At 36.8% G+C, this 16,929-nt stretch overlaps 8 protein-coding genes and 1 pseudogene across 9 annotated transcripts, besides 2 other annotated features; 8 read left to right on the forward strand and 1 right to left on the reverse strand.

The window, feature by feature from the left end:
• Positions 1 to 54: 54 nt before the first annotated feature.
• Positions 55 to 4,865: a mobile genetic element.
• Positions 676 to 1,101, forward strand: TVAGG3_0297480 (protein of unknown function, DUF4106 family; the record flags this gene model as incomplete). The annotated part of the gene is made up of 1 exon (XM_051229393.1): positions 676 to 1,101. A coding segment is annotated over one exon (426 nt), but the record flags the coding sequence as incomplete, so codon positions are not given.
• Positions 1,476 to 2,326, forward strand: TVAGG3_0297490 (protein of unknown function, DUF4106 family; the record flags this gene model as incomplete). Its single annotated transcript, XM_051229394.1, has 1 exon — positions 1,476 to 2,326. A coding segment is annotated over one exon (851 nt), but the record flags the coding sequence as incomplete, so codon positions are not given.
• Positions 3,118 to 3,654, forward strand: TVAGG3_0297500 (protein of unknown function, DUF4106 family; the record flags this gene model as incomplete). Its single annotated transcript, XM_051229395.1, has 1 exon — positions 3,118 to 3,654. One exon carries the CDS (start codon positions 3,118 to 3,120, stop codon positions 3,652 to 3,654), a length of 537 nt encoding a protein of 178 aa, XP_051099125.1.
• A 1,998-nt stretch (positions 4,866 to 6,863) lies between the features above and the next one.
• Positions 6,864 to 7,805, reverse strand: TVAGG3_0297510 (WD repeat-containing protein 11 family; the record flags this gene model as incomplete). The annotated part of the gene is made up of 1 exon (XM_051229396.1): positions 6,864 to 7,805. The coding sequence occupies one exon, from the start codon at positions 7,803 to 7,805 to the stop codon at positions 6,864 to 6,866; it is 942 nt and encodes a 313-aa protein (XP_051099126.1).
• Positions 7,806 to 9,366: 1,561 nt separating this feature from the next.
• On the forward strand, positions 9,367 to 11,731 carry TVAGG3_0297520 (annotated as a pseudogene). Its single transcript has one exon. A coding segment is annotated over exon 1 (2,365 nt).
• A 19-nt stretch (positions 11,732 to 11,750) lies between these two features.
• Positions 11,751 to 16,567: a mobile genetic element.
• Positions 11,886 to 12,790, forward strand: TVAGG3_0297540 (protein of unknown function, DUF4106 family; the record flags this gene model as incomplete). Its single annotated transcript, XM_051229397.1, has 1 exon — positions 11,886 to 12,790. A coding segment is annotated over one exon (905 nt), but the record flags the coding sequence as incomplete, so codon positions are not given.
• Positions 13,172 to 14,437, forward strand: TVAGG3_0297550 (protein of unknown function, DUF4106 family; the record flags this gene model as incomplete). The annotated part of the gene is made up of 1 exon (XM_051229398.1): positions 13,172 to 14,437. The coding sequence occupies one exon, from the start codon at positions 13,172 to 13,174 to the stop codon at positions 14,435 to 14,437; it is 1,266 nt and encodes a 421-aa protein (XP_051099128.1).
• Positions 14,814 to 15,350, forward strand: TVAGG3_0297560 (protein of unknown function, DUF4106 family; the record flags this gene model as incomplete). The annotated part of the gene is made up of 1 exon (XM_051229399.1): positions 14,814 to 15,350. One exon carries the CDS (start codon positions 14,814 to 14,816, stop codon positions 15,348 to 15,350), a length of 537 nt encoding a protein of 178 aa, XP_051099129.1.
• TVAGG3_0297570 (uncharacterized protein) lies at positions 15,760 to 16,161 on the forward strand (the record flags this gene model as incomplete). Its single annotated transcript, XM_051229400.1, has 1 exon — positions 15,760 to 16,161. The coding sequence occupies one exon, from the start codon at positions 15,760 to 15,762 to the stop codon at positions 16,159 to 16,161; it is 402 nt and encodes a 133-aa protein (XP_051099130.1).
• Positions 16,568 to 16,929: the final 362 nt, after the last annotated feature.

Below are 16,929 nucleotides of genomic sequence, written 5' to 3' on the forward strand. Positions count from 1 at the left end.
AGGTTAAATTTCAACAAAACATATAGAAATGAAACATTGTTTAAAGTTCATTCAGAACCTAACCAATATGGAAACAAACCTACTTTTGTTTCTGCAGACTATGGAACTACAATGAGATGGGGTCATAAAGCTAATCCGGATAGGTGGTTCATAAACTTACAACCACAATTCCAAGAAGTTGTAGACGCAATGGAAGTGAATGGTGAACCAGATATAGCTGGTATTTTCAGCGCGGCTTTAATGCCATTGAAAGATATGAAAGATGCAGATATTTTGAACCAGTATGAAATGAACATGGCTGATGGAAATATAACACCTGACGTTCTAAAACATTTATCTCAAAGAACTACACAGAACCATAGAGATGGTATATTTGGTGAAGAGTTTAGAAAGACAGTTAGGGAGAGAGAAGGAAGAGAACCTATTGTACATGACCTTGCAAACGAAAGTTTACAAAATGTCATAAAAACTTACTTTGCAGACAATGAACCGAGAAGGGATGAATATTTAAGAAAACTCAAATGGACAGTACCAAATGAAATGTTAGTATTGAAAAACATGTTCCTTGACAAAATAAAACCAACTACAGAAATAAATGACGAAAGACTGAAACATTGGGTAAAAGCTTTCCCATTCACAAAAGATATTATTGGTAACATGGAAAGAAAACCAGAATGGCTACAAAAACATATATTTGGAAACGAGCTTATTCCATATGGACAAGCTCTGTTTGAAGAGCTTGAACCGGAAACTCAGGAAAGAGTCATGCAAACAATACGCGAAGACTCAAATACAAACTATGACAAAATCTTTCTAGGATATAGGTTACCTGAGATGGGCGACCAGAGCCCAAAGGCAAAAAGGACATGGGAAATTTACAACATACTAGGTGAACATGAGGCAAAGATGCAACAACTTGAAGCAGAGGGCAAGTTACCAAAAGCGACACCAAAGAAGAAGAGAAGAGTAGAACAAAGTGAAAGTAGTGAAGAAGTAACTTCATCTAGTGAAAGTAGTGGCAATGAAGGAAAAAGAAGAGTTAAAAACTCAGTCAGGAAGAAAGTAAAGCTTGGTCCGAGTGGGTTCTATTATGACATATAAATCCAACTATTCTATATTTTTACCCATATGAAATGTACGCCGCTCAGAATATAACGCCAACAGTTTTGGATGCCATGAATGGAAATGTTTCCGAATGGTATAACGAATGCGACAATGCCATTAGAAGGTCAGAAATAGTTCCTGGAACTTACGAATATACAACTGCTGTTTCTTATGGAAACGTAGGTGAGTTTGGAGAAGGTTCTTCAACAACAGTAGATATTGCTTGCGACAGGTTTCATATTATTTCTATTGACAACTCTTTCTTATACGTGGAACAAGACATTGAAATAAAACCTTCTGCCAAGTTGTCTGAAAAGAAAGGTTGCAATGGAATTTTCTATGTCGGATACCAATATGCTCCAGAAGTTTTCATGGGATATAAGATATATTCTAACTCTGACTTAGTTCAAACAGTAACATGGGCAAACTATGAATGGTTCGCTTTAAGAAACTCAGTACAACCACAAGCTAGAGAACAAACAGACCAGTATGCAACTATTGAGAAAATAAGAAGACTTGACCCTAACGTTCCAGGAGTTTATGTTAACCTTTCTGGTTCAGATGGAACTGCTGCCACTAAAGTAAAACTGAAACTTAGAGTTCCTTTGTCATCTTTCCTCATCTTCAGGTTTTTAAGATACTTGCCAAACTGGGCAGGAAAAATTTCTATCGAACTTACTCCAAGCAAAAATAACTTAGTCATTGCACCAACACAAGACCCATTCACTCTTACAGACGTAAAGGGAACAAATAAAACGTCATTCGCCGAATTTTGCAAAGACAAAGTTGACTTAGACTTTGGTTTCTCAAACCTCAACACTGAAGTAAACTATTATTTCAATGCTGCTGGAGATGCTTGGGACCCAGTTAAGTTCACATGCGAAAAATTTGAATGCAAGAGAATAGAAAGCAGACTTGCAGTCTATATGTTGGACCCAGATATTTCAAATGCTTTAGCTGCCAAATATATTGCAGTTCCACTTATGTTCCCTATACACCAAATATCTGTCAAAGACTTTGCAGGTGAAGTTGGAAACCAAAGTGCTGACCCAGGTGCAAGAACAGATATTGCCTTAACAACTGCAATGAAACATGCAGATACTATGTTTGTTCTTTTCAGACGAACTATAAATGACTATTCTTGTTTCTACAACCCTGGTATTAAATATCATATAAACATAGATGGCAAATATTATCCAAGAGAAGAATATTCTACAGTTGAGGATATGAGGTCATACAACTTGACATTAGATGCTATGAACTTTAACAACAACTTCACAACAACCATTAACCCTGAAATGCAAAGTTCTATTATGCCATATGTGAAAGTATGGACCCATACAGGAGGTCAAAAAACTCAATATACAAATGGAGACCGTTCAAACTTTTGGCTTGGCATTCCATTTGCTGACTCAGAAGACTTTATGGGTGGTATTTCAACTGTTGGTACAGTTCAAATACAATATACTGGTGACAGAGACGGTCCAGATGAATTGAAAGCAAAGAAGTTTACAAAACCAATAGCACTTTTCACGGAAGATGCTCTTTTGAAAATTCGTTCGATGAAACCTGCTGGGGCTCCTCAGATTGGCATAACGACAGCTTCCATCGAGCAGATTTTGGCAGCAGGTCAGTAAGTTGTTCTTGAACTGACTTCTCTCCGTCAAATATTGACAGTACGCCAGTTTTGACATAATATTGTATTATAAACTTTCCTTTAGAAATATCTGTAAGTTTTGAAGTTATATTTTTGTCTGCTTCAAGAACTTTCACCATTTCAGTTATACCAACTTTCTTTGCTTTATGAAAATATTTAGGTTCAGCAAAGACTGCTATTCTATAACATTTTCCATTGTTTGTGTAAAGAACTATTCTGTCAATGTATTTGTATTGTTTGTGTGTGTAAACTTTGTTTTGCTTCAATTCGAAGAGATATCTGAATACGTCCATCTTTTTATTCTAAGTAAAATGTCATTTCCGAAAAATAGAAGTGTAAGTGTTTCAAAAGGTTTAATGGCGGTGGCAGATGTGAAGTTAAATTCACCAACTCAAACAAACAGTCAAAGTGTTGTTGTCAATGTCAAAGACAGAGATGTTGAAGTGGGGAAACCATACGAAGACGAAGATGGTATAACAATAGTTCCTGTAAAAGAACAACCAACATATCCTGAAGTTAGCAGAGACTTAAGTTCTGTTGCAGATATTCGAAACGACTACCAACAACTGAAAGACAAACTTAAAACTCAGGAGAAGATTTGTCAAGCTTTAAGTATAATGTTAAACTTGGTCGAACACAACCCTGTAAAAGTGAACTCATATGTCATTGCACCTCATGAAGTTTTGAAAGAACTATTGAAACTTTTGACAGAGGCAGACGATATAAACATCAAAGAAATAGAACCCGACATTAGTTGCTGTGGTGTTTCATATAATGTCATTGACAAGATATACGTTATGAAAGGAGGTGAAACGTTGAACTTAAAATATAGTTTCCCAGACGTTATAAAAATATTTGACGACCACAACATTTCATTAAAATTTATTTGCTAAGTAAATGGCAGAAGACATAATGGTTTATACTATTACGACTAAAAACCCTGAGTCATATAATTCTATAACAACAAACTTACAAAGTCCTCAAGGACGATATTGTAAACTAACCTTAAACACAATGACGACTAAAGCCTGTTTTGCTCTTTTGACACCAGAAGACTTTATTGTTGTGAATGGTAAAAAATACTCCTTTGAAGATACTTACTCAGATATACCACCAACAGGTTTTGTTGACTTATTTAATACTTTAAGGACGGGTGTAACATGTGCTGCAACTAGAGCAGGTTTCATTATGTTTGGATGTCCGACTGAGTTTACTATAAACGATATGAGTTATAATACAAAACTTATATCTGGTTTTTACTACCAACAGTTTCCTATAACAGGAAAAGGTGTCATACAAGGAATGTCTGTTCCATTGACTTTAAGCACACCAATCTTATATATTGTTTCAAACTTAGGTTCAAAGTGTTATTCGAATGTCGACAGAAACTATTATGACCAAAAGATACTTATGCGTATAAACAATACTTTCTCTGCTGGTTTGCCTATTGTTCATTCGAATGCAGAGTTTTCAGCTTTAGTAAACTCAAACACTTTAGCAAACATAAACTTAACCTTAGTTGACGCAAACTTTGTTCCTGTAAAACTTTTATGTCCTATGTATTTGTCAATGACGGCAGAAAGTTTCGAATTGGAAGATGCAACTGGTGAAAGTATTGTATTACAAGAACAACTTCAACAACAAATAGCTCAAGAACAACAAATGCTGGAACAAATGGAACAACAAGCTCAAGAATAAAAAAATATTTTTTTTTATTTTTATAAAAAAATGTACAGAATAGATGTTTCAGATTTTTATGACTTCCAAGCATTCAGAAATATGTGTCCATTTCGAGACTATAACAAAGCAGTCGAGAATTTGAAACGTTTAGTCATTTATGTTGACTCTGCCCCAGAATGTTATGTCATGAAAGAATGGGATGTTGTCTTTAACAAACCAAGAGCAACAATAGTGTCTGAACAAGAATGTAGACAGAAACTTAAGAAAATAAAAGTTGTACAAGTTGGAAGGAAGATGTTAGATGCTTGGGATATCTTATTGTCAAAGTTAGAAGATTTTTCAGTTCGAGGTATAAAGTTCTATACACCATCTCCAAACTTCTATTCTATCTTCACTGGATATAAATACGAACAAGTAGAATGGACTTTCAAAGTTAACGCTCCAGAGGATCATAATAAGACAAAGTTACTTGTTGTTGTTGAGTTCGCCGCCAATCATAAATCCAACTTAGGTACCGGTAATGTTACATATTCTTCCACAGTCCCCACACCAGTTATCGAGAGTGTTCAATACAACGAAGGCAACGAAGTAATTTCAGGCAATCCATACACAGCCAAAATCATACTCGAAACAGGCTTAAATATTACAAAGACATATTATCTCTTTGCAACAGAAAGCGAAGCTTCCAACGCCTCTGCCACTAGCGTCGCAATATCACAAAATGTTCTCAATGCAACAGCCGTAGCAAGCGGGAACAAGAAAGAATGGACTTTCAAAGTTAACGCTCCAGAGGATCATAATAAGACAAAGTTACTTGTTGTTGTTGAGCGACGCCAATCATAAATCCAACTTAGGTACCGGTAATGTTACATATTCTTCCACAGTCCCCACACCAGTTATCGAGAGTGTTCAATACAACGATGGCAACGAAGTAATTTCAGGCAATCCATACACAGCCAAAATCATACTCGAAACAGGCTTAAATATTACAAAGACATATTATCTCTTTGCAACAGAAAGCGAAGCTTCCAACGCCTCTGCCACTAGCGTCGCAATATCACAAAATGTTCTCAATGCAACAGCCGTAGCAAGCGGGAACAAGAAAGAATGGACTTTCAAAGTTAACGCTACAAAGGATCATAATAAGACAAAGTTACTTGTTGTTGTTGAGACCGACGCCGATCATAAATCCAACTTAGGTACCGGTAATGTTACATATTCTTCCACAGTCCCACACCAGTTATCGAGAGTGTTCAATACAACGAAGGCAACGAAGTAATTTCAGGCAATCCATACACAGCCAAAATCATACTCGAAACAGGCTTAAATATTACAAAGACATATTATCTCTTTGCAACAGAAAGCGAAGCTTCCAACGCCTCTGCCACTAGCGTCGCAATATCACAAAATGTTCTCAATGCAACAGCCGTAGCAAGCGGGAACAAGAAAGAATGGACTTTCAAAGTTAACGCTACAAAGGATCATAATAAGACAAAGTTACTTGTTGTTGTTGAGACCGACGCCGATCATAAATCCAACTTAGGTACCGGTAATGTTACATATTCTCTTGGAAAGTCTCCATATTTATCTGCGGCAACTGTTGTTGCTGAAAATCATACACAACCATTCAAGGCCGGTGAATATATTCCAGTTAAAGTTACATTAACACTTTGAGGCAAAGACAGGAAGCTTCCAATATAGATTCTATGCAGATCAGAAATGGATAGATCTCCCAGACGACAATGTAACTGAAGTAGAAACCCCATCTGCAATTAAGAAATTACATGCCGACGAAGGCAAAACATATCTACTCAACATTCCAGCTCCAAAGTATGAAGATATCAAAGAAGATGGAAAAGTTAAACTTCAAATTAGGTTAGCTGGATCCAATGTCATTGAAACGGAGGTTTCACTTCAGAAACAACAATACGTTGCACCAAGCCCTGATGATTCCAAGCCAACACCAACACCTGAAAATAGTGGACTTACTGGTGGACAGAAGGCTGGTATTGTTATTGGCGTTCTTCTTGCTGTTATTCTTATTATTCTCATCATCTACTTCGTTTTCTGCAGGAAACCATCTAAAGATAAATCATCATCTGATATCCAAGATGATTCCGGCTCCGGTGTTAATGTGTAATTTAATTTAATTAAGGATGTCAATTTGGAAGAAAAGTGAGAAAATTCCTAAAATGCTAAAAATGAATTTTCCAAACGTACTTTTTTATCTCATTTTTTTGATTTTGAAAAAAATTTGGAGAGAAGAACTCTTCGTTTTTGAATTTTGTCACGATGGTTTTAAAGTATATTATTTTTGTATATTTTGAGAGAAAATTATATTCTCCTAAAGTGAAAACAATTTTCCAAATTGCAGCTCCTTCAAAGATTTCTGAAGACTCAACGGTTAAAATTACAGTTTCTATCACAGAAGCAACGCCGAACAAATGCTTGCCACTATTGTGAACTCGCTTTTGTTGGAGAGACTCTTGAAAACTTCGACAGCTCCTCTTCTATCACCCATTCTGAACTTGAACAACAAGTTGAAAATGGCAGAAATCGGAGTATCTGCAGGAGAAAACAGAGAAGATTGAATCCTCAACGCGGAAACAACTTCTTCTTTCCCTCCAAACATGGAATGTCGTGCTTGCAACCTCGGACCTCCCAAACTACGTGAAACACACTTCCAAATAATGGAATCAGTTGGAAATCCATGGTCATTAGCTATCTCAGCTATTTGAAGTGCTTCTGACCATGTTCCTGTAGTAGGATTCGTTAATAATTGCTCACCCATAAGCTCTAACCGTTGCTGGGCGGTTTTTAGCGGTTTTAAGAGGGCAGGTGAAGTGATTCTTTTTACAGATCTCCAGTCTCTTGCAATAACGAATTTCACGGCTTCGTCATTGAGCGGGGAGACGAGGACGAGTCCATTTCCTGTTACAGCGAATGAGGAAACAGAAAAAGGACAACTTTCCACTTTTTCAAGTGAAAAACCAAATTTTCCGTCTCTCGCGTGTACGTACAATCCGCTGGATGATCTCTCGAACTCTATCCTGTCTATGTCGATGAAAGGAGAGTATGTTTGCTTCGATGTACCGAAAGCAAAGTCGTAAAACATAATTACGCCGTCTGTGTCAGCAGTTATGATGCAATCGCCTTTCCAAGCAAGACAAGTTGTCCTGGAGTTCTCCCGTGAGTTACGCAGCCTCAGAACAGGCATCTGTGCTATGCCGTTCTTGTATGTGTAGACTTGGATTTCTCCGGTAGATAATAATACGGCGAAATTGGGAGTATCGCCTTGGAAACATGTTGCTGGTATTCTGGATACTTGGACTGCAACAGCGGTGATGGATGTTTGAAGAGTCATCGGCTTTTGTTTGACATCATAAAAAATACCAAGGTCGTATTTGCCGTGGACGAAAACGCCGAGCTCCTCTGAACATATTAGGTCTGTGGCAGGGCCAAGGCGAGTGTGGATTGGAATAACTTGGCGCTTGGGAAGATTTATTGATCCACACTCGGTTTTTGAGTACCACAGAAGGACATCTTTGGTAAGGAACTTGATCTTTTCAATGGATGTGCTGGATGCAAGGTAGTTCTGTGTGTATTTCCCTTCTGAAACGTCTGCGAAAATTATCTTTCCGGTTGGAGTGCCGAAAGCAAGGATTCCGTCGTAGAAATCGTAACAGGTTGGTATCTGTGGTATAATTTGAGACTGCGCGATGACGTAAGGTATATCATCTTTTATGGCAAACATAACTAAGCCATTTGATGGAGAGAACGCGATGTATCGCTCGGGAAGTGCACGGTTACATGCAGCGGATAGTGGTAAATACTTCGATTTTAAGTCAAACAGCTCTCTTTTCAATTTTATTGTTCCTGATTTTGTAAAAATGTAGTCTTCGTTACAGATATAGATACTGAGTGACGAGTCTTGACCATAAACTGTAATTTCGTTGTCATTTGTTAAAGAAGGAAGCAGTTTATGGAAAGATGATTGGGATGATTCATCGATTACAAGATTTCGGCCAGATTTGGTCGCTATGTTAAACGTAAGTATTTTTCCTTCAAGCATAATTAATAAAATATTACTAATATGGGGATGATGTTGAATTTCTACGATTTTTTCTGATTTATCTAAAGTATGGGATTGAGATTGAGATGTTGGAGCCTGCTTGGCATTCTTTGACGTGATAATTGTAAAGGATGGACCATTAGAATATAGAATTGCAGTGAATATATCTGAACTATTAACAGCCATCCTTGTATATGTACCAGGAACATCTATCTTCCAAAGTATTCGTGAGTTTTTCGCTTGATCTTCAGCTTCATACGGCCAAAAATCGATACTATAAATTGTATTTGGTTCTGCAAAGCCTAAAACGATTTTACGGGACCATTGAAGCTCCGATACATACTGAGCTTCAGATACTTGACGAGTGATTCCGAGTGTAAGACCTGATTCACAATCCCATAACAAAACTCTTCCGCAATCGTCTGAAATTGCAAGATAAGGTAGCTCATAGTGGAATTTAAGGCAAGTTATGTTAGAATTTAGAATTTCAATGGATCATAAGAAAGAAATATCATTTTTAGTAGTTTTATAGAGATAAATTGTGCCTTTACCGGCTAATGCAAGTAGCCCACATGCTTCCCAGTCCATGCTCCCTGTGTTGAACACTTTACTAGGTGGACAAAGTGAAGCAAATCGTATCTTAGCTTTATTAAAAGGATTCGCTTGCATTTTTTTTATAAATTGATATCGTCAAAAATTTTAATTCTACAATGTTTTAAATATATTAATATTTAGTTGTACAGAATCAAATCACATCTACTTGAAAAAAAAAAGGTAGTGGGGCTTCCAGGCGCGTTGCGCCCTCTAGCCCCGAAGATGTTTAGTATAAAACCGCTTTTTAACTTCACTTAAAATGCCACGTAAGCTACGTAAGAATATACGTAAGAGGAAGGGAGCATTGAAACATCCAATAGTAAAACTGACACCACAACAACAGTTGCAACAACAAATGCTGAATGACCCCACTATGTTGCAACAAATGTCAAGCAACCCTATGCTTTTAAACCGAGTTTTGGTGCACAGAGTGGAGGTTTAAGAGCGGCACTTTTAGCGAAAATGGCAGGCTATGGTGGAGCTGCAGACGGAACAGCTTATAACCCTCAAAGTCAAATGAATTTGAGTTCACTCAAAAATCAAATAACAGATGTCAAAAAGTCAAACATAGACATACAGAAACAAATAAGTGAAAACGAAAAGAAACTAGAATATGACAGACACACAAAGAAACTCAATGAGTTAAACGTAGAGAAAAAGAAGAAAGAAGAACAACTGAAAGAACTAAGTACAGAGGAATATGCGAAAAAAGTGTCAGAAAAAGCAGCAGAAGTAGCAAAAATGGAACAAGATGTTATAAATTTGAAAAACCATACTACTCAATATAAAGTACTGAAAGATGAAGAAATAAAACAAAAAGCCCTGAAGACATATATGGATAGCGATGAGTATAAAAAAGAAGTTGAAGCAAATGTAAAGGCAGAAAAACTTTTACAGTTGCAAAACCAAACCGTACAGTATGAAAACTTAGCACAAGAAAGTAAAAATAACGACGCAGCCATGCAAAAGGCAATGAAAAGCGCAGAATATATAAAAGCTAATAATGACTGGTTAGACGCCCAAGCCAACGCTAAAGCAGCCCAACTTATAGGGTCAATAAGGACAAAAATACAAGCGGATGAAGACAGTTCAAATGAAGCTTTAACGAATGCTGACTTTAAGAACGCCTTCGAAGCTCTTCATAGTAAGGTGAAACTAGTGAACGACTTCTCATCTGGAAAGAAACTGAAGTCTGAAGGTTTCGACAAAGAGTTAAAAGAAGTAGCACAAAATATGACGAAAATAACAGATGCAGCAACGAGACAGGCAGTTCAAAGTGCCCATGACGCCGTTAGAACAGCTGTTGTGGAAAGTCAAGAAAAAGAGTTACAACAGACCAAAAGAGACCTAGTAAATGCTTTCTTAAGAACGAAAAGTCAGGTAGGACATTATGCTGCAGATGGAACATATGTGCCAGCTGGTGGAACTTATATACCAGCTGGTGGAACTTATATACTAGCTAGTGGAACTTATATACCACCAAACCCTCCAAGAGAAGCACCTGCACCAGGACTACCTAAAACATTTACATCGTCACATGGACACAGACACAGGCATGCACCAAAACCAACACAACAACCAACAGTTCAAAATCCAGCACCACAACAACAACAACAACCAGCACAACAACCACCTCCACAACCAGCACAGCAACCAACAGTTCAAAACCCTGCACAACAACCACCTCCACAACCAGCACAGCAACCAACAGTTCAAAACCCTGCACAACAACCACCTCCACAACCAGCACAACAACCACAAACAGAGCAAGGACATAAAAGAAGTAGAGAACAAGGAAACCAAGATTTCTTAAAAATGCTTAAGGAAGAATATGGTTACCCAGATACTCTTGACTTTAGTGACAGATATAAAGAAGCTATTAGAAAGTTCAAGGAAGGAAATACAGACCCGAACCTATTTAGCTTTATGGTTCAGCACCAAATGGGATATAATTTCAAACCTGGAAAATACAAGCTCGCTAAGGGATATGATTTAATAGCATATCATCCAAATGACATGAACGAATTTACTCCGAGATATTTGGTGTCAGAGCTAAATGACAATTCAACTCTCTTCATGAAACGCGTAAAAAATAGAGACGGAACGAAAGAAGAAAGGTTTATGAGTCCGGATGACTTAGATAGGGAACTTTTTAAAAACGGTCTCGGAATATATGAAATGCCAGCAGATGAGGTACAAGAAACTCAACAGGAAGAAGTTCAGATACAACCAGACATGGAAGAAATAGTTCAGCAACAACAGCTAGAAGAGCCTGAAGGAAACGAACAAGTCCCTCCTTTGGAAACTAACCTCACAGAACTAGATGAAGATTTGGAACAGCCGAAAAATCTTGACCCTCAACAAGAGTATGAGGTGAATATGGAATCTTTCCAAGAGTCTAAAAAAAATTCGGCTGACATAGTAGAAGAATATCGAAAAATGTTTGCCGACATACAAAAGACTCCAACATCAGATGAAAATATTCAGCATAGAATGGAAGTACTGAAAGATAATGTACGCAAATACAACAATCCTTTTTACTTACGACCATATAACGTTCAATCTTTGGCTGAACTCGGTGAAAATAAAAGGTTAAATTTCAACAAAACATATAGAAATGAAACATTGTTTAAAGTTCATTCAGAACCTAACCAATATGGAAACAAACCTACTTTTGTTTCTGCAGACTATGGAACTACAATGAGATGGGGTCATAAAGCTAATCCGGATAGGTGGTTCATAAACTTACAACCACAATTCCAAGAAGTTGTAGACGCAATGGAAGTGAATGGTGAACCAGATATAGCTGGTATTTTCAGCGCGGCTTTAATGCCATTGAAAGATATGAAAGATGCAGATATTTTGAACCAGTATGAAATGAACATGGCTGATGGAAATATAACACCTGACGTTCTAAAACATTTATCTCAAAGAACTACACAGAACCATAGAGATGGTATATTTGGTGAAGAGTTTAGAAAGACAGTTAGGGAGAGAGAAGGAAGAGAACCTATTGTACATGACCTTGCAAACGAAAGTTTACAAAATGTCATAAAAACTTACTTTGCAGACAATGAACCGAGAAGGGATGAATATTTAAGAAAACTCAAATGGACAGTACCAAATGAAATGTTAGTATTGAAAAACATGTTCCTTGACAAAATAAAACCAACTACAGAAATAAATGACGAAAGACTGAAACATTGGGTAAAAGCTTTCCCATTCACAAAAGATATTATTGGTAACATGGAAAGAAAACCAGAATGGCTACAAAAACATATATTTGGAAACGAGCTTATTCCATATGGACAAGCTCTGTTTGAAGAGCTTGAACCGGAAACTCAGGAAAGAGTCATGCAAACAATACGCGAAGACTCAAATACAAACTATGACAAAATCTTTCTAGGATATAGGTTACCTGAGATGGGCGACCAGAGCCCAAAGGCAAAAAGGACATGGGAAATTTACAACATACTAGGTGAACATGAGGCAAAGATGCAACAACTTGAAGCAGAGGGCAAGTTACCAAAAGCGACACCAAAGAAGAAGAGAAGAGTAGAACAAAGTGAAAGTAGTGAAGAAGTAACTTCATCTAGTGAAAGTAGTGGCAATGAAGGAAAAAGAAGAGTTAAAAACTCAGTCAGGAAGAAAGTAAAGCTTGGTCCGAGTGGGTTCTATTATGACATATAAATCCAACTATTCTATATTTTTACCCATATGAAATGTACGCCGCTCAGAATATAACGCCAACAGTTTTGGATGCCATGAATGGAAATGTTTCCGAATGGTATAACGAATGCGACAATGCCATTAGAAGGTCAGAAATAGTTCCTGGAACTTACGAATATACAACTGCTGTTTCTTATGGAAACGTAGGTGAGTTTGGAGAAGGTTCTTCAACAACAGTAGATATTGCTTGCGACAGGTTTCATATTATTTCTATTGACAACTCTTTCTTATACGTGGAACAAGACATTGAAATAAAACCTTCTGCCAAGTTGTCTGAAAAGAAAGGTTGCAATGGAATTTTCTATGTCGGATACCAATATGCTCCAGAAGTTTTCATGGGATATAAGATATATTCTAACTCTGACTTAGTTCAAACAGTAACATGGGCAAACTATGAATGGTTCGCTTTAAGAAACTCAGTACAACCACAAGCTAGAGAACAAACAGACCAGTATGCAACTATTGAGAAAATAAGAAGACTTGACCCTAACGTTCCAGGAGTTTATGTTAACCTTTCTGGTTCAGATGGAACTGCTGCCACTAAAGTAAAACTGAAACTTAGAGTTCCTTTGTCATCTTTCCTCATCTTCAGGTTTTTAAGATACTTGCCAAACTGGGCAGGAAAAATTTCTATCGAACTTACTCCAAGCAAAAATAACTTAGTCATTGCACCAACACAAGACCCATTCACTCTTACAGACGTAAAGGGAACAAATAAAACGTCATTCGCCGAATTTTGCAAAGACAAAGTTGACTTAGACTTTGGTTTCTCAAACCTCAACACTGAAGTAAACTATTATTTCAATGCTGCTGGAGATGCTTGGGACCCAGTTAAGTTCACATGCGAAAAATTTGAATGCAAGAGAATAGAAAGCAGACTTGCAGTCTATATGTTGGACCCAGATATTTCAAATGCTTTAGCTGCCAAATATATTGCAGTTCCACTTATGTTCCCTATACACCAAATATCTGTCAAAGACTTTGCAGGTGAAGTTGGAAACCAAAGTGCTGACCCAGGTGCAAGAACAGATATTGCCTTAACAACTGCAATGAAACATGCAGATACTATGTTTGTTCTTTTCAGACGAACTATAAATGACTATTCTTGTTTCTACAACCCTGGTATTAAATATCATATAAACATAGATGGCAAATATTATCCAAGAGAAGAATATTCTACAGTTGAGGATATGAGGTCATACAACTTGACATTAGATGCTATGAACTTTAACAACAACTTCACAACAACCATTAACCCTGAAATGCAAAGTTCTATTATGCCATATGTGAAAGTATGGACCCATACAGGAGGTCAAAAAACTCAATATACAAATGGAGACCGTTCAAACTTTTGGCTTGGCATTCCATTTGCTGACTCAGAAGACTTTATGGGTGGTATTTCAACTGTTGGTACAGTTCAAATACAATATACTGGTGACAGAGACGGTCCAGATGAATTGAAAGCAAAGAAGTTTACAAAACCAATAGCACTTTTCACGGAAGATGCTCTTTTGAAAATTCGTTCGATGAAACCTGCTGGGGCTCCTCAGATTGGCATAACGACAGCTTCCATCGAGCAGATTTTGGCAGCAGGTCAGTAAGTTGTTCTTGAACTGACTTCTCTCCGTCAAATATTGACAGTACGCCAGTTTTGACATAATATTGTATTATAAACTTTCCTTTAGAAATATCTGTAAGTTTTGAAGTTATATTTTTGTCTGCTTCAAGAACTTTCACCATTTCAGTTATACCAACTTTCTTTGCTTTATGAAAATATTTAGGTTCAGCAAAGACTGCTATTCTATAACATTTTCCATTGTTTGTGTAAAGAACTATTCTGTCAATGTATTTGTATTGTTTGTGTGTGTAAACTTTGTTTTGCTTCAATTCGAAGAGATATCTGAATACGTCCATCTTTTTATTCTAAGTAAAATGTCATTTCCGAAAAATAGAAGTGTAAGTGTTTCAAAAGGTTTAATGGCGGTGGCAGATGTGAAGTTAAATTCACCAACTCAAACAAACAGTCAAAGTGTTGTTGTCAATGTCAAAGACAGAGATGTTGAAGTGGGGAAACCATACGAAGACGAAGATGGTATAACAATAGTTCCTGTAAAAGAACAACCAACATATCCTGAAGTTAGCAGAGACTTAAGTTCTGTTGCAGATATTCGAAACGACTACCAACAACTGAAAGACAAACTTAAAACTCAGGAGAAGATTTGTCAAGCTTTAAGTATAATGTTAAACTTGGTCGAACACAACCCTGTAAAAGTGAACTCATATGTCATTGCACCTCATGAAGTTTTGAAAGAACTATTGAAACTTTTGACAGAGGCAGACGATATAAACATCAAAGAAATAGAACCCGACATTAGTTGCTGTGGTGTTTCATATAATGTCATTGACAAGATATACGTTATGAAAGGAGGTGAAACGTTGAACTTAAAATATAGTTTCCCAGACGTTATAAAAATATTTGACGACCACAACATTTCATTAAAATTTATTTGCTAAGTAAATGGCAGAAGACATAATGGTTTATACTATTACGACTAAAAACCCTGAGTCATATAATTCTATAACAACAAACTTACAAAGTCCTCAAGGACGATATTGTAAACTAACCTTAAACACAATGACGACTAAAGCCTGTTTTGCTCTTTTGACACCAGAAGACTTTATTGTTGTGAATGGTAAAAAATACTCCTTTGAAGATACTTACTCAGATATACCACCAACAGGTTTTGTTGACTTATTTAATACTTTAAGGACGGGTGTAACATGTGCTGCAACTAGAGCAGGTTTCATTATGTTTGGATGTCCGACTGAGTTTACTATAAACGATATGAGTTATAATACAAAACTTATATCTGGTTTTTACTACCAACAGTTTCCTATAACAGGAAAAGGTGTCATACAAGGAATGTCTGTTCCATTGACTTTAAGCACACCAATCTTATATATTGTTTCAAACTTAGGTTCAAAGTGTTATTCGAATGTCGACAGAAACTATTATGACCAAAAGATACTTATGCGTATAAACAATACTTTCTCTGCTGGTTTGCCTATTGTTCATTCGAATGCAGAGTTTTCAGCTTTAGTAAACTCAAACACTTTAGCAAACATAAACTTAACCTTAGTTGACGCAAACTTTGTTCCTGTAAAACTTTTATGTCCTATGTATTTGTCAATGACGGCAGAAAGTTTCGAATTGGAAGATGCAACTGGTGAAAGTATTGTATTACAAGAACAACTTCAACAACAAATAGCTCAAGAACAACAAATGCAACAAATGGAACAAATGGAACAACAAGCTCAAGAATAAAAAAATATTTTTTTTTATTTTTATAAAAAAATGTACAGAATAGATGTTTCAGATTTTTATGACTTCCAAGCATTCAGAAATATGTGTCCATTTCGAGACTATAACAAAGCAGTCGAGAATTTGAAACGTTTAGTCATTTATGTTGACTCTGCCCCAGAATGTTATGTCATGAAAGAATGGGATGTTGTCTTTAACAAACCAAGAGCAACAATAGTGTCTGAACAAGAATGTAGACAGAAACTTAAGAAAATAAAAGTTGTACAAGTTGGAAGGAAGATGTTAGATGCTTGGGATATCTTATTGTCAAAGTTAGAAGATTTTTCAGTTCGAGGTATAAAGTTCTATACACCATCTCCAAACTTCTATTCTATCTTCACTGGATATAAATACGAACAAGTAGAATGGACTTTCAAAGTTAACGCTCCAGAGGATCATAATAAGACAAAGTTACTTGTTGTTGTTGAGTTCGCCGCCAATCATAAATCCAACTTAGGTACCGGTAATGTTACATATTCTTCCACAGTCCCCACACCAGTTATCGAGAGTGTTCAATACAACGATGGCAACGAAGAAGTAATTTCAGGCAATCCATACACAGCCAAAATCATACTCGAAACAGGCTTAAATATTACAAAGACATATTATCTCTTTGCAACAGAAAGCGAAGCTTCCAACGCCTCTGCCACTAGCGTCAACATCACAAAATGTTAATGCAACAGCCGTAGCAAGCGAACAAGACAGAATGGACTTTCAAAGTTAACGCTCCAG

Source organism: Trichomonas vaginalis, chromosome V, assembly GCF_026262505.1.
Source record: "Trichomonas vaginalis G3 chromosome V, whole genome shotgun sequence".
In the NCBI taxonomy this organism is placed as follows: Eukaryota; Parabasalia; order Trichomonadida; family Trichomonadidae; genus Trichomonas; species Trichomonas vaginalis.